At 37.7% G+C, this 16,565-nt stretch overlaps 1 protein-coding gene across 1 annotated transcript in view; it reads right to left on the bottom strand.

The window, feature by feature from the left end:
- The window catches only part of RASA2 (RAS p21 protein activator 2), a gene marked incomplete at its 5' end in the record, with an annotated part of 70,479 nt that overhangs the window by 13,194 nt on the left and 40,720 nt on the right, over positions 1 to 16,565 (bottom strand). Inside the window, 6 exon segments of the mRNA XM_082487230.1 lie at positions 50 to 198; positions 1,386 to 1,542; positions 3,922 to 4,020; positions 5,405 to 5,481; positions 6,752 to 6,824; positions 9,336 to 9,419. Coding sequence (XP_082343356.1) covers positions 50 to 198; positions 1,386 to 1,542; positions 3,922 to 4,020; positions 5,405 to 5,481; positions 6,752 to 6,824; positions 9,336 to 9,419 — 639 coding nt within the window.

The raw sequence follows: 16,565 nt of genomic DNA on the forward strand, positions 1-16,565 counted from the left end.
CTAAGAATAATTTTAAAAGGCACAACATCACTAAACATGAAATACATACTGGGTGTCCTTCAGATCTAGTTCTGCCACAGCAGCAACAAATGGAACTAGCTTATGGTGGTGTAGCAACAATCGTACAAGAGGCAGAACAGCATCACACTTGTCTCGACAAACTTCACTCAGTATGTAGGCAGCAGATGCAGAAATCGGCTGTGAGAAAGCAGAACATGAAATCATGAGTGAAGTAGTTAAATGTTCTTCATGTATTTGGCAAAGTACAGAGCAAATCTAACCAGACTATAGAAGTAGCTTCTTAACAGAAAGTTTCAACATTAGCTGTGTAACATGGAATTTAAAAGTTTCCATTCTACAGAAATACTTAATTGAAAATTGCTGTTATCTACTCTACACTTGACATTTAAGAATGAAATTCAGCATTTACTCACTCTTCTCATTCTCCCTAAAGGGTTAGAATATGGCATCATCACAAGTCCAAGTAAGAGGCAGTAAGCAATTGCTCTACTTTGTCATATATCTTTATTGGACTTTTAAAACTATAATCAGAGCACATTAAAATATAGTTCTCACACTTCTGAAGTGTCTGTTGCCATTCTACAGTTGGGAATTTTAATACAAAACCTGATCAAGTTATTTCATTTAAGTAAGTAGCTGCTGACTGCTGCTAGCTACATACTCATCTCTTCCTGAATCCCAGTGAAGCAGTATTTGAATACGGGCTAGCAAAAATTTTAGCCACACTCTGCTTCTACTTTACCTTTCTTCTTCTCTGCCCCACTTCAACAATGAAGTGAAGAAAAGCTATAAAAGACCTAGGAATATAAAGCCTGGTTACTATAATTTCATTCCTGTCTCAAGGTTACGCTAACCATCTATGACACTTCCCTCTTTGTCACCATGTCCACGTGAGAAATCCAGTCATGCCGATTATCATAACTAGGGAAGACAGAAGCAATTCAGAAGTGGAATTAAAATCAATTCTGAAGACCATTTTTGGTAAAGGTGATTATCTGCCCCTTCAGTGCCAATAACGGATCAATGTCCCTGGAAAACCGCTAAACCCAGGGGGCCAACAGCAGCCAGTGGGAAAACACAATGTTGCAAAGTGCAACCAATGACAAGAAAGTATTTTATCTCTTCCAGTCACACAGCACAGGTTATTTAACTGTCTCTGCTAGTTCTTCAAAAATAAGAAGAAAATCTTGGTAGTTTGGAGCAGAAGCAAATGCTCTCCAAGTTGCTCACCTGGTTGTGACAGCAGTAAATTCATGCAAAGGAATAAAAAACTTCTCTAGATATGCGTAATTCACATTGTCTCATACCGGATTGCGTAACTAATTCTAAGTTTTCGTTTTAAAAGATGTTTTTGACAAAAGTACCTGAATATCTGATGATTTTAGCAGCAAATTTCTTAGAGAAGTGTAGTATTCAGATGGAAGTACACAGTCTTCAGTATAACAGATATTTAATCTAAGTGATCCCAAATCATCAGTTTTAGAAGACTTGTTTCCGTTTTCTCTTGGTTGAAGTAAGTACCTGAAAGCAACAGGGCAATTCTAAAATATTAGATTCACATTTCATTCATTTGACTAATTCTACAATAAAGCAAAATATCACATTTAATTATTTCAGTATACATAAACTGGGTCTGAAAACTGGCGATAAAATTCACATAAAAAAACGAGATACAAAAGAAAAAAAAAGGAGCAGCATTTGATGCACCGTTAGCACATAATGAAACACGTATTTATTTTCTCCTATCTTTCTGAACAGTGAAATAGGATATACTTCTTGTAGCTCAACTGGGATAGCAGGAGTAGTTAAAAATTATGAGGGACCCTCTCATTTTACATGTAGGTTATATTTAGGGTGTTGGACACTGCAGGTGGAACAGCTAGTGTCAAGAATTTAAATGGTCTAATCTGAAACCAGTAAAAATACACAATATTAGCAGGATGCATTCCTGAGAAACAAGTAAGATTAAAGGAAAAAAAAAATGTGTTTTTTTTCCTGCTCTCAATACAAAATATATTAAACAATTCTTCATTGGCTTTTGCTGTAGTTCAACTGTATTCCAACAGGAGGTGCAGCCCTACAAAAATGTTAACAGCTTTTACGTAGTGTAACACTATAGTTTCAACATTCAGCCCAACAAACTCAAATCGTATCTTCAAATATTCTTTTACAATCATTCACATTTGTCCTTCTACAATCAGGAGATGAGACATTTTTAGTAGTCAGATGCATTGCACATGAAGGCATGCCAATATAAAGTAAAACTGATTTACAAGGAGAATCTCTACTTGACAGCATGACTCAGACTTATTTTCCCAATATTTTGTACTAGTGATACTGTTTTATCTGCTGTACTTAGCCGTATTCAAAAACATATTATGTAAATTAGTAATAGCAGAAAAAAAATATTTATTTTTAATCACAGAACTGGTTTTGATAAGCAGATCATATTTGGATATGAGGATGTTCAATATAAGGTGTGCCTACAAAGCATACCCATACATAAGCAGACCCAAGTCTCTCAATCGATGCTTCAAGTGAACTGGACGTGAATCAGGTGACTTCAAAACACTATACGAACGCAATACACTGGTAATGAGTCCATGCTAATATAACCTTTCTCTTAGCAGGCTGTTAACAAAGGCATGTCATTATGTTCATATGGTCCTACAGCTTTTGCTCAGTTCAGAGCACTGTCAGAACATGCCTGTGCCTGCAATATAGTGTGCAAAACCCAGAAAATTCTGACACAAACATTCATCATGTTTAGGATCACATTCAAACACTAAGACTAAGAATCAGAGTTCAACTTTGACACGTCCAAGACACTCGGAGCCTGAAGCGGGTGGGTAGAGCAGAGCCATAATGGTTCCTGGCCAAGACCTGTGTTCCATTTAGTTCCTATTTACCCACTTCCTTCCTACGTGTTTTCTACATGGGCATGCAAAGGCTTCCTCCACTCTTTTCTCTGTACTGAAAGGTGCACTACAAGCAGAATATTCTACACACTTTGATGCGTTCACATCTGTTGTACGCATCACTTCCTGACGCGAAGCATTTGGGACAGTAAAGGCGCTAGAGATTGGCTCCTGCTTGCAAGAGCTTCAGAAGGGAGGTTGCTGCAATGTTATAAGCAGAGGTCTCTCTTTCCTGAATTCCCTTCATACCTTACAATTTCAGTTTTTAAACTTCTATGCCTGCTCCCCTAAAATGACACTGGGTTGGTTCCAGAAGATACTTTTTGAACTTCCCTTAAGGAAATAAAAACACACACAACAACAACAACAAAAAAAAAAACAAAACAAAAACACCAAAAAAAAGCACAATACTTAATAATTAATACACCTCGATAGTTATTGAGGTGTTCGAGGCCAGGCTGGACGTGGCCTTGGGCAACCTGGCCTAGTGAGAGGTGTCCCTGCCCACGGCAGGGGGGTTGGAACTCAATGATCTTCAAGGTCCTTTCCAATCTAAACCATTCTATGATTCTATGATTATTTTTACATAAACTCTTCATCAGTCATTCTGGAAGTCTGAATTAGGAATTTAATTGCAAGGGATGCAATTCTGAGAAGTTCCAGGTTTGGTGGTTCGGCTGAAAAGCATACACAGATGACCAAAATCCACCAAGCTGACTGAAAGATAGTTACACTCCGTCTTCCTTTTCTTCACTCTCCACACCCTCCCCTCAAACGCATGACCTGTTCTGTGGGAGTGGGCAGACTGGGGGAAGAGCAGGGCCAAATGTACCCTCCGGCAAGGTTAATTTATTGAGCAGGATGTTTTACCTAGACTATAACAGGAAGACATATTTTAACGGATTGTTGAAGAAAATCTATCCTTTGCAAGGGAAGATCTGCAACATAGACACAAATTCACTTCTGAGCCACCATTTCTCACCATGCCTGAAAGGAATCATTTCTTAACACCTTCACAGGAACTTTAATTTCTCCTAGAAAGATGTCTTGTACCAGATTTCCATTATTCCATAGGTCAACCCTGAAAATAAGAACATTGCTTAATTTTATTTTTCCTCTCGGAGAGAAATAAAAATCTTCAAGGTAACAGTAGCTGCCTTACAGCACTAATCCACATGCACGCAGGCAGGAAATGTTAGAAATCTCACTCCATTCTAATTAAATCAAGAACAATCAAAACGAGTGGCTTATTAACCCATAAAGAACAGATAAAGAAACAAACAGTGAGAGTTAGACTCGCAGACCTTGCATCAGTAAATAAAAGTGATATTGGCAACATATGTTTTCTGAGCAGTCTCCACCCCCAAAACTGTGCACAGTTCTTATCAGGTAATTCAAGTGAGCTTTTTAACCAATAGATTTACATATCCCTATCTAATTGCTAAAATTTGGCACACTGCAATGCCACACCAACACATGCGTTTGTTTTCCAAAGAGCAGCTCGTATGCTTACAACCTCAAAAGGAATCACAGACTCCAGACATGCACCTTGGGTTTTTTCTATTACTTCTTACCTCTCTGACATTTCTGACAGACAGCAGTTGTTAAGAAGAACAAAAAAAAATACTAGATTTATTGGGGCATGACTATTTTTCTAAATATATTTGCATCTATAATGAAATATACAACTCTAATTAAAATATTCATGAAGCTAATAGTTAAAAACGCACACACCAAGTTAGTTTTATAACGGCTATTAAAGCTAACCACTAAATTCATCTTCTGATGTCTGTTAGGAAACATACGCTAGCCTTGAAGACTTTTTGTCATTCAGCAGATTTGGTGCATGTACGCGCATGAGCACAATAAAGAAAAGAAACTGAGTAGAGGGGCTCTCAACTGTTCTAACTACATACCAAATACAGACAGACCTGCTCTAAGGATAAAGGAGCAGAAAGGGGAATAGACTTTGAAGTATTATTTGCATTTGCAAGGAAAAGATGCAACACAAACGTCCTTGTAAGAAGCAATGCAAAACCATAAGAATCTCATAAAAGAGGCTTTTCCCCCCATTTTTATTAAAACAGGCAACTATCATTTGAAACCACAGACCAACATCAGGTATGCTGTTATCCTTCAGTACAAGTTCTATTACCAATATTTTGCGCAGACTAACTTATACTGATAGGAGGCTCTCACAGCTCTTTACTCAAAGGAACAGGAAACAAGTTTAGGCTGCTAGATACACTCTACCAATATTTACTTAAAACCAAAAACCCTCATCTTCGGTAAGAAACACACTTAAAAAAATTGAGTAGTTTTATATGTTAGAAGGATCTTTTCTAGAAGTCTGATCAGTAATTCTCTGGAGTTGCACCAAAATAAAACCATTCTTTATTGTCTTGATGATAAAATATTATGATTTATTAATGATAATAAATCACTTTCTAATCCACATAACTTACCTGACTTCTAGTTTCTCAATATCTTCTTCTTCTACCTGAAACTGGGACTTTTTGGTGTAACTACTGGACCTGGTTACCTGCAAGTAAATTCCTCCTATTAACACACTTCTTACTGTTGTATTACGAATGTCAAAAACCAAAGAAACCCCTGCCTCTAACACTGGTAAACAGTTACAGTTCCTTTTAAAAAGGAAAAAATTCAGTTAATCAAACAAACTGCCTTTTGACAGAAAGCAGGTAAAAAATGGGTCAAGAAGGGTTCATGGTGGAACACGATGAGGGCTAGCTGATATCTAAGGGAATTATAGTATAGATCTATTAGGAAAAAAACAAAACAAAACACAAGAAGGAAGTATGACATGAAACTCACAAGATTTTATTCGGTTTCAGCATAAGCCCCAAGAAAGCACTAAAGTAAGTTGTAAGATGTTTAAGGAAACAATAAATAAGAAGTCTGCTTTTCTTGCCCTAGTTATACCACAAGTGCAACCTCTTATTTTTTTTCCTCATTGCTTCACTGATTGTATTCTCAGTTTAACTCCAATAAATTATGAGTCATAAAGTTATTAGAGTGGTTTGGATCACATTTTTATCCTATCTTACTTCTTAAGAAATTACACTCTTGAGCAGGTCAACCAAAACACACGCCTTATGTTGATACTTTATACACAAGTATGGAACGATTTCTCACTGAAGTCCCACAGCAGGACCAGGATCTACACAGTAAATTATAATACATTTGAGGCACATTTAATAGTTGTACTACTTCCATCTCTCAGCTGAACAGTATAGTATGCGTAATTTTTATTACGGAGACAAATCAGATGAAAATTCAAACTCCTAATCTGCTTATTGTAGGGTAACTTATGTAGAATTGAAATCAAATCCTAAATAACAAAAGAGTTAACTTTTATTTAATAAAGTAATAAAATTAGCCTTTAGTTGGTATAATCGCTACATTGTTGTATTAAAGAAATAAGTTGGGGTTTTTTTTAGCTCAGTGTCCTTGAAAATATTTAAATTGAATTCCACGGGATAGTTTAAAGTTCTCTCAGAACTCCTGATGGCAACAGATGCTATATAAAGTGATTCAAGATAACAAATTACCTTCACATACGTGCTTGTGAGGAAGTAATTTTTCACATAGCAATTGAAGGGGAATGCTACTGTCTGGCAGGCCCCAGAAACTGAAGTATGTCATTCACTTACATTTGAGAGACTAATAAAAGCTTTTCAATTTGCTTGAAGAGGGCTTTCTGCATTAGGTACTGCTATGCAGCTTGCTTAAAAATATTTGAAGGGTTGCATAAAATAGATAAACAGGCAGAATAGCACATAAAAAGTTACCTCAAAATAAAATGTTTCGTTAAACTGCGGATTGCTTGTTTTCTTCTTCACTTTGGTCTTCTTTTGGTCATTCCTGTTCCAATATGGTAAAATTTTTACCATAGACAACTTAAACATACAATTTTAAAGACATTCTATCGTCAAGAAGGAACCGTGCATTTAAGTTAAAACATTTTTTGTCATTTTAAAGATCACTTTGATCATAAGGAAAATCTTAAAATAAAATGAGTTCATCTTCACAATATAGTTTGAAAAGTTGAAATTTCAAGTGCTGTATCTAGTTAATTATCCATCTGTGCAGCCCAAAGTTTCTATTTCACTTCACAAACGAGTATAACCTACAGCACTTTCTGAAGTGTTTCAAACTTAAGTCTGCACACAATTTCTTGCAAACACTGCTGCTTGCATGTTACAAGCAGTTTTTCTCATTTTCTTCAACTGCCAATTTCTGGTTTTCCCACCCTCTTTTGTTGGGGAAATACCCACTACTTCTTTACAGACAGAAGCTTACACCAAGCCACTGGACGTTTCCTTTTAAAGAGATCGCTGCTACATTTAGATGCTAAATAGCATGAGGTCAAACAAAACAATTGCTCACCACTCCGTTGTGTTTTATATAGGTTGGTTTGTTTTTTGGTTTGTTTTTTTTTTTTTTTTTTTTTTTTTTCATTTTACACATTTTATTCAAGAACTCAGTCTCATTAGTTAGTAAATGGCTATGATAGCATAAAAATGCTTTGTAAAAGAAACAAATATAAAATGTGGGGGAAAAGCAGATGAGGGAAAGAAAAATTGTCCTAGACATCAACTAACTGTTTTCACGCGCTGGCCATATAAATATTCCAGTCATGGTCCATGAGTCACACATGCATGAGATTGGAAAATCTTAACCAGGAACTTCTGTCAGCTTTGCACATATATTCCCATACCAACAGGGTAAATATCGTGTAAGACCGACATTCACCCAGTTTCATCTGTATTAGAGGACTCACACAAGAAATATATGTGAATTTACCTTCTTTGGCAATTGTCCTGGTTGGAGATACAGGACTAATTTATCTTCTAATACTTGAGAAAACTGCACTCTAGTGTCTGAATTTGTGAAAATATTTACTTTATAGCCAGCTATGGTATGCAGGTTTCAAGGTCTTAGTATTTTTGAGCTTGCAGGGATGAGGAGGAGGAAGACCTGAGCACTTGACCCAAGCTGGCCAACAGGATTATATCATACCACCAACATCACATTCAATATAAATTAGGAAGTTTGCTGTGAAGTGCTCTCTCTCCCTTGATAGTGGCGATCCTGACAACTTCTTGCCCCAGTGCCGGATGCCTGAGCCCTTCCCTTCCTCCCAAAGCCGTAGCACTCGCAATGTCCCACATTTGCTGTCCACTGCTGAGTGCACAGCTTCAGACTGATAGAACTGGCTAAGCATAATCCTTGTATATTTTATATTGCTATTGGGATCAATATTGGTTCTTTAGTGTTATTAGTGTTAATCGTCCAGTCTTATTCTATTAAATCTGTTTATATTTCAACCCTCAGGTTCCCTTGATTTTTCCGATTCCCTTTCCCGGGTTGGGAGGGGTCATCAGGTGACAGAATGATTGTCTAAATGACAATAAACTGTTGTGGGTTTCGCAACCATAACAGCAATCAACACCATGCTTCCTAATTATAATGGTCGACTCTCCCTAAAAAAACCCACCCACCCAACTCAACCCCAAAAAACAACCACCAAAAAAAACCCCAACCCAACCCTAAGAAAATGTGATCATGTATCACCAAGGAGGAAAAAATGCCCCATTCACTCAGAGCTTGCTTTGCGACAATTCTTCTAAAGTCTTTAAAATGTTCGAATTTGCTAGAATACGTTCTGGTACTACGTTCACAGTGGCAATTCTTCAGTACGGGAGAAAGTAGATGGACTGAGGTTTGATGTTGCAAAAAAGAAACCCCTGAAAACTAGCTTACTTTAGATGTTATTGGGCAGGGACTTGCAGATAGTGAATGTGTGGCATATGGGATTTTTCTTAAATGAAAACCCCCCAATAGTTATTCAGGATTACCGATACAAAAAAAGGAGGCATTTAAACTGTGGGGACTTTTATGAATATCCTGAAGGTGGTGACATTAGAAAGGTCTCACAAGAACCTCTACTCTCTTGCTTCCTCCCAACTGCTAAACATTTGCTGCAAAGAAGCTCACGCATTAAGAAAAATGGGGAACAGCAGAAGGCAAGTGAGCAATTGACTACATCATCCCATACAGGAATTGGACAAAAATGAATAGGAAGTACGGTGCAGATATCAAGAGTCCAGAAAAAAACCTGAGAAGAAAGAAAGAACTGAGTGACAAGTGGTTCTTGTCTAGTGCAGGTCATTCAGACAGACCAAACACTTTCACAATCTTGAGAGTACGGTAGGGAAGGGGAGAGTACAGTAACAATGAAAGATGTGACATACACAGAAAGCATGTTAAGATTTTTCTATGTTTTAAAGACTTTGCTTAAAACCTATGACTTTCTTTCCCAGCTTAAGATTATAGTATTTTAGATTCATTAATTTTATACTAAAATGTTACCTGGAAGGCCCCACAAGAGAGACTGTTGCATAAGGGTCACAATTCTGTCCATTTATAAGAGGCAACCCATGGCATTCCTTTATGCTACAAGGAAAAGGAATCAATAGATCAATGAAACATTCTTTGGCTTAAAAAAATTAAACCCAAACAACTCTTTCTTTTTAAAATACTTTTTTAAGTCCTGCTGTATTACACACCGATATATATACTAGTAAATAGAGCACTTTAAAATAATGAATCACATAGCCAAAACTTTTGATCCAATGTAACGTATGTACACAAAGTAAATCATAACTACGGAACTCTGGATGGTAATACAAGGTAATACTCAAGTGTACACTCAGACTTAGAGGGCACTGCAAGAACAAAATTCTTGGAATTGCTTTGATAAAAGACATTCCAGTATTACACATGCATGGCAAAATCCTAAGTAAAGCGAACTGCTGTTAGGGGAAACTGCAGACTTCATTAGCTTTTAAATTTGATTTCTCAAGGCCCGCAAAAAGCTATTCAGCCTCATCCACATGGCAGCAACTACATTTGGACGGCATTAAAATGGATTCAAATATTTTGTTTCAGCTAAACTACATTCTGAGTTGAGTAAGCTGAGAAATGCAAAGTCACATCCTGAACTGTTATTCAAAATTAAGCATCCAAAACTATTAGCATATAGTCCTAGCATGTCTATGTTCCACCCATACTATTCAGCCACAAAGAGAAAATCAGTTTACCTTTGAAATAAAGTTTATTTTCAAACTCTTTTCACAATAGTACATGATCAGGGTTAAATGGCCCTTTTAAAAATACTTTTTTCTTCCATAATACGTACAGTAAGTTGTAAGGTGATGTTTAACAGGTACATAGGCACACTGTTCACCACCCCTGACGCAAAAGGGACAGGATGGTTAGAAAGTAATGCTCACGGGGACAGAGACATATTTTCTTGACCTTCTCTGAAGGCTTGCAATCTTTCTGAATCACCACAGCAGCAACACCACCACTAGAAACAGAGCTGGGTCAGCAAGCTGACTAACGTCCAGATCCTGCCCACATATAAGTATTAACTAAAAACAGCTGGAACAAAAGTAAAGCAAAACAGTTTGCAAATTCACAGCAGAAACCAGACTTTCTAGCAAAATGATGCTCTAGTGTAGCCATGCACACTGTAGTATTTAAGTCCGGAAATATTCAGCAGATTACAAAATTTCATAAACAAGCCACAAATGGGATCTGAATGTTATATTCCTGCTCTCTCTTTTTAAGATTATCTGCTTTTAAATAACGTATTGCAGGAATTTAACTAAATTAATGCAAGTAAGTTTGGTTGCCATAATTAGCCAGTTTGAATAAAATCCAAGATCTATTAACTTAAGGAGGAAAATAAACTTTTCTGCTTTACTTGATTATTTATATGAACTTAAATGTTCTAATACTATAATGTGGAATATTAAAAGTTGTGCAGATCAAGTTAAAGTTACATAGCAGCAACAGTAGCTACACACTGTTAAGTAAATGCTTTCTGTACTGTAGAAAAACCGTATTAGAAGAATAACAGGAGTTGCAAACTCAAACACTCATAAGCAGGGAAACAGCAGACCCTAATACTCCTGTGCTGCCTCAAAACTCCACCCTCTTTGGAGTATACACGATTATAAACCAGATGGTATTTCCCCCCCCAAAAGTCCCTTTGTCTTAGACAGTTGAGGGAACATTTAGTGCTGAACCATGGCACAATCATTTGTTATTTTTCTTTCAGTTTTCAAACACGTGGCCTTCAGCATTTCAATAATTTTTGAATCACAATGAACCCTACAGTGATTTCAAACCCACCATTTAAATGGGTTCTTGAAACATCCAGTTGTTTCATAAGCATTAATTGATTCCTCCCCCAACCACATGTGACATAGAAGAGTGGCGACGAAATTAAACTGTCTAGACTTTGCAGTCATTTGGGGTATCTGATTTGAGGCAGCTAGGACTTGATTCTTGCAGACTATCGGGCACTTTGTAGCACTAAACATAGTGTCCCTGCAGCTCCCAGAGATTTTCAGTTGCCAGTGTGAGCACCGAATGTACCTGTAAGTTAGCGTCGACTTAAACTTCATAGCAAATGGATCAAGTCCAACTTATCTGGATAGAATTCATTTTAACAAGAACAACACAATTTCTCTTCCTGCAGCCTGTGTCATGCTCACCAAGCTCCTGGATTTCTCTAGCAAACAGTCCTATAGAAAGCAGTTTCTTTCCCTACTTATGAAGTTTCTCACTCCTTCCCTGATCCCTGTATGAATGATCTGCCTACTTGACATTATGTGGGAAAACACGCATTATCTTATCAACAAAAACTGATCCCAATGCTCTACTTTGGTTACAGAAACAGCTTGTTCTGGCCTCCCCTGTTGTCTTACAGCTTGACCGCAACATACACAAACTAAAGGAAGGCTTGTTTGTTATTTTCTGAAAGTTGAAAAACATTTTACTGACAACTACACAGCCTTGCAGCAGAACTAGAATCTCCAGATTCACCACACAGATCTGTCACTTCAAGCTGATTTCACGCTCCAGTCAGTCTCCCTGTGTGGGTAGTTCTAGCATTCCATTTTCATCTCCTGCCCAAGTTCCAGGTCTGTTGCCAGCAAGCAACAACCTAGCTTAGGCAGCCTACCCTGTTCCAACATCCAACAAACAATATCCCAGTCCCCCTATCAACTCCTAATATTCCCAAATCGTTCCTTTTCAGACCCATTAGGCTCAAGAATTCGTTCCAAGTTTATCTCACCTCCGCCCCTTCCATCTCTCCCCCTAAGCTAGCCAGCCATAACCATGCCTTAGCCCTGCAGTCGCTGCCTGGAACCTGCTTTAGAGACGTTCTCTGACAGCACGACTCAGTCAGCTGAGCTGCACTGAAGTGGTGGATCCTCCTCCTCTCACATTCCTGCCTTGCATCTATCGCCTATGGTCATTCTGTTTGCTAACCTTACAGAAAGCTATTTAGGTTTTGAGCCAGTATGCGGTCAGTTTGGCAATCTGAATTAACCTAGTCACGCAGAAGATCTCACAAGCCCCAAAGGCAGTGCAAGGCAAGTAGCCAGTAAGGGTAGGAAGCCATTAAATCAACACAGTACTATCAAACTGGATTTTTACTCCCTAGGGACTGAATATGAGAGACTGAATTACTGCAGATAGGTTTAAGCTACCACAGAAACAGCATCCAGTAAACACGCTTAAAATTTTTTTGAAGATGTTTGAAGCGGCTCAATTACAGTAGACTTAACAGAAGTGCAACAGTGCAACCCCAACGAGTTTACCAGGGAACAAACCTCCCAGGAATACTGCCCTTCCCCAAGGACTCAGGCAAAGTGCCAGAACTGCAACTACAACAGGAACCACACCCCCCCCCCCAAAAAATAACAGAAAAACCCCAAACACTTTGACCAATCAAAAAAGAAAATAACACTAAAGATATACATTCCTATTCTGACAACCATAATAAATATATTTCCACCATACGGTAAACATTTTGGCTTTGACAAATGGTTCCATCTATCTAGGCTGGCACAAGCACTCTTCATTCAAAAGGCATAAACACATGAGTTTAAAGAAGCAGACAGGAACTTCAAAGCCTTATATTTTATATTTTCAACCACTACATCTTTATGTAAAAGTCTAAGCAACAGCTAACAGAAGGACTTCTTTTCTCAAACTACTGATCAGTTACGGTAGAGTGGAAGAGATCTTTCAGTTTACATTAATTCTTGCTTCACATCTCAGCAGTCCATTCTGCAAGAGGAGTTTCACACAGGAAATACGAGCCTTTCAGATACAACTAGCGTATTCAGCTCACAAGATGGAAGTAAGTCCTTAAAATGACACAGCCTGCACTACACCCCCTCAACGACTGAGGGACTCTACCTCCACCATTCAAATCAACTAAAGTCCTCCAAGTGCAGAAAGTACATAACTGCAACCATTAAGATTTGTACACTTCATAAAAACTATGTTCCCTAGAACGACTTCATGTGACCAGATAAAAGTTTAAACAGGACAGTAATAAACTGACAGGTCAATTTAACATAGGATAGTGCATAATATATTTAGTAAACTAAGTGCAAAAAAAAGGCAAAAATTTAGCTGTAATAAACCATTTGTGGGCTTTCAAGTATTCGCATTGTGAATACATAGAACTCTTTCTTCCCGAGCTGAAGTCATGCCAAGCACAGAGAAGGCAAGTACCACCACCCAATAGCCTAATTTGGCAAGAAACTGTTCAAGTATCATCCGTTTCGGCAGCTGCAAATACGCAAACAATGGTCACGCAAACTTGTTTTTACAGACTCCCAGAAAGGAGAGCTGCAAGCATGTATTTTTTAAATGTGCTACTACACATGCCATTGTGGTTTTGAAAAAAAGAGCCCACACTGAGTCAGCAGTTAATCTATTGCATTATCTTTTTCCCCTCCTCATTCACACATTAGAAAAGGAAACAACTAGTATTGGAGACAAAACAAAATTTTAATTCAGAAACGGTCTGTGGGTGTATCTGCATGAAGTTTAAGAGCAAGTTTCCAATTAATACTAAAATTATGGGTAAAATCAGGGCTTAGCCCAAGATAGCTTTTCACCTAAGTATGATTAACTTTATGCTTGTATCTCAAAAAAAGCATCAGGGCTTCATTGATTTAAGAGAAGCAGTTACAAGTCATAATTTTACTTTCTCCACGGAAAAATGTACTTCAGTATCATGTATTTAGAATGCTTATACAACCTGAAAGTCCTAGCTGCCTTCAGAAAGTCACACCTTAAGAAAATTTGCCACCATTTCCCCTAGCCCCAGCATCAAGTAATACCACAACTGACTGATCTGGTCCATCTTGTACATGACCACTTTTTGTCAGCTTGAGCAAAAGAAGGAAACTTCCAGTTTTTAAGAATGACGGAATCATGGAATTTTCAGAGTTGGAAGGGACCTCTAGAGATCGTCTAGTCCAACTCCCCTGCTAAAGCAGGATTGCCTAGAGCACATTACTGAAGAAGTGAGGGTTTTTTTGTGACTGACATCCACAGCTTTGCTGATACAACCACAGTTTGCAATATATTAATATTTATCCTTCCCCAAGCTTACTTCCCTTAAAGTTGGAGAACAGAGCCCTAAAAAGGATTCAAATTAGAAACAATAAAAAAGGGGGTGGGGGGTGGGTAGAGGGCAGATAAGAGGACAAAAAGAAAGAAACACGAGGAATCACATTCCTGGTTTCATTATATGCAGCAACACTTACCTTTCTAAAATCACATGTTCTTTTCCCAACAACTTTTACTATACATACTAGCATGAGAAATGAAGCCTTCCTGCCTCCCACATTAGCTGTAAGATGCTAACATCACCAGAGGCTGTTTGATGTTGTCCAAATCCTTAACTTCTAAAAACTGCTTCTTACTGGAATTACCTTCAGGTTTTAAATCAATCCTCATCATAAAATCAATCTAGAAAACCAGCAAAAAAAGCTTCTACAACCATGTCTACAGAACCAAAATAATATGAGTCCATCTCCTAGTCAGGTCTAATCCTTTTGCTTTGGTTCATCCACAAACAAAAAGGTAACAGGGGACTCCAGATAATGCTCAGAATCACAGCCCTTGAATTAGTTGCTATTGTCTGTGCACTTAACACAATCTTTAATCTTGTGTTGTGGAAGTTATAGCTACTATTTTTCATCTTTGTAGAACTTCTGGACTCTCAGGGAAGACATGGTGGAAATCCATTAGAAACCTACCCATGCACAGAAGCCAGCACTAGTATCTAGAATTCTTTTATCCTACAAAAAAATGCAGCTTGTGAAGGTTTAAAACCTTCACTGTCATATTACACTGACAGACCATTAATTTGAACACGAAGTAAAACACTGAAAGGCAAGTGTTATAGCCCGTATTTTAAGAATAATTTTTTCCACAATGGTTTTTTTTTTGGCCAATACTTTTTCAGTTTTGGACAGATGGAGAAGAGGGAGGGACAGAAATATACATATATGGTCACTCTGTCTTTTTTTACTCAATCATACCTCTACTTCCTATCTTTCAGCTTTTTTAAAGGAGTTACTAATACAATGACTTCCCAGGGCCTGGTGACTAACAAAACAGCAATAAGTGCATCACTGACTAATTATCCTTGGAAATTTACAAAATAAGCAGACTTTTAAAGAGTTCAAATTTTCTGATAAAGAATCTCACATGTATTTTCTGTAAGTTCCTCATGCTTCAAGATCAAGAGTCTCAAAAATGTCCTCACACGTATTCCTATAATACTATATCCAGTGAGAGATGTCTTATTTCTCATACTCTCAACATGTACATCCAGAAATATATTTATTTAGACTATATTACTTACACTGCCAATTATTTCAAGGCTACCAGTGTGTGATAAAATACTACTAAACATCTTTAGTTTAAGGAAGTCCAGTGCATTTCATAATCTCAGATGAAGACAAAAGTACTGATGTAATACTGCAGTGTTTAACGCACAATGCTCTCCCACATGTCGGTGAGTGGGTGAATGCAGCAACCACGAGAGAACCCTGTCTTCCTTTTGATCATTTATCTCCGTCATAAAGAGACCCGAAGAGAACGCACAGTGAGTAACCCACTTCCTACTCAAAACTGCAATCTGCAACAGTAACTTTCTAAAGCAACTTCTCTCCATCCTATGAGAAATCCAAGCATGTTTTAAAATAAAAAAAAAAAAAAAGACTAAACTGCATGGATATATAAAAAATAAATTTTTAAAGCGACATCTATCAGAAAGTTAAGTTGGCAATAAAACACCAAGTCACGAAGCTCCAGCCACCTTTTGGTGGTGAACACTCCATGGGGAGAAAGCTGTTCTAATTCTGCCTTGTGCTGCAAGTGGGATACAAAAATAAGAGCAGCCCGACCCTCAATGAACCAAGCTGCCACCCACTAATACAAGTAGAAACACATTCAGAATTATCTTTAAGTTACAAATATACATTGATGGACAGCAACTTTTCGTATCTTACCTGAATTATCAGCCTACAATAGTCATTAAAGCATTACCAGTTTCACTGGCTTAGTTCTGTCCCAGAACTAGCTTCCTTTTTCATACCATGAAAGTAAAAGAAGAGCAAAGAGATTATTTTGCTCGGTCTTGCTCCAACTAAAGTACTCATCTTTGTTTACATAGTTGACTAAGACAGAAAGAATGTAATTTAAACTTCA

This window comes from Vanellus vanellus (assembly GCF_965231255.1).
Source record: "Vanellus vanellus genome assembly, chromosome: 8".
NCBI classification, from domain to species: Eukaryota; Metazoa; Chordata; class Aves; order Charadriiformes; family Charadriidae; genus Vanellus; species Vanellus vanellus.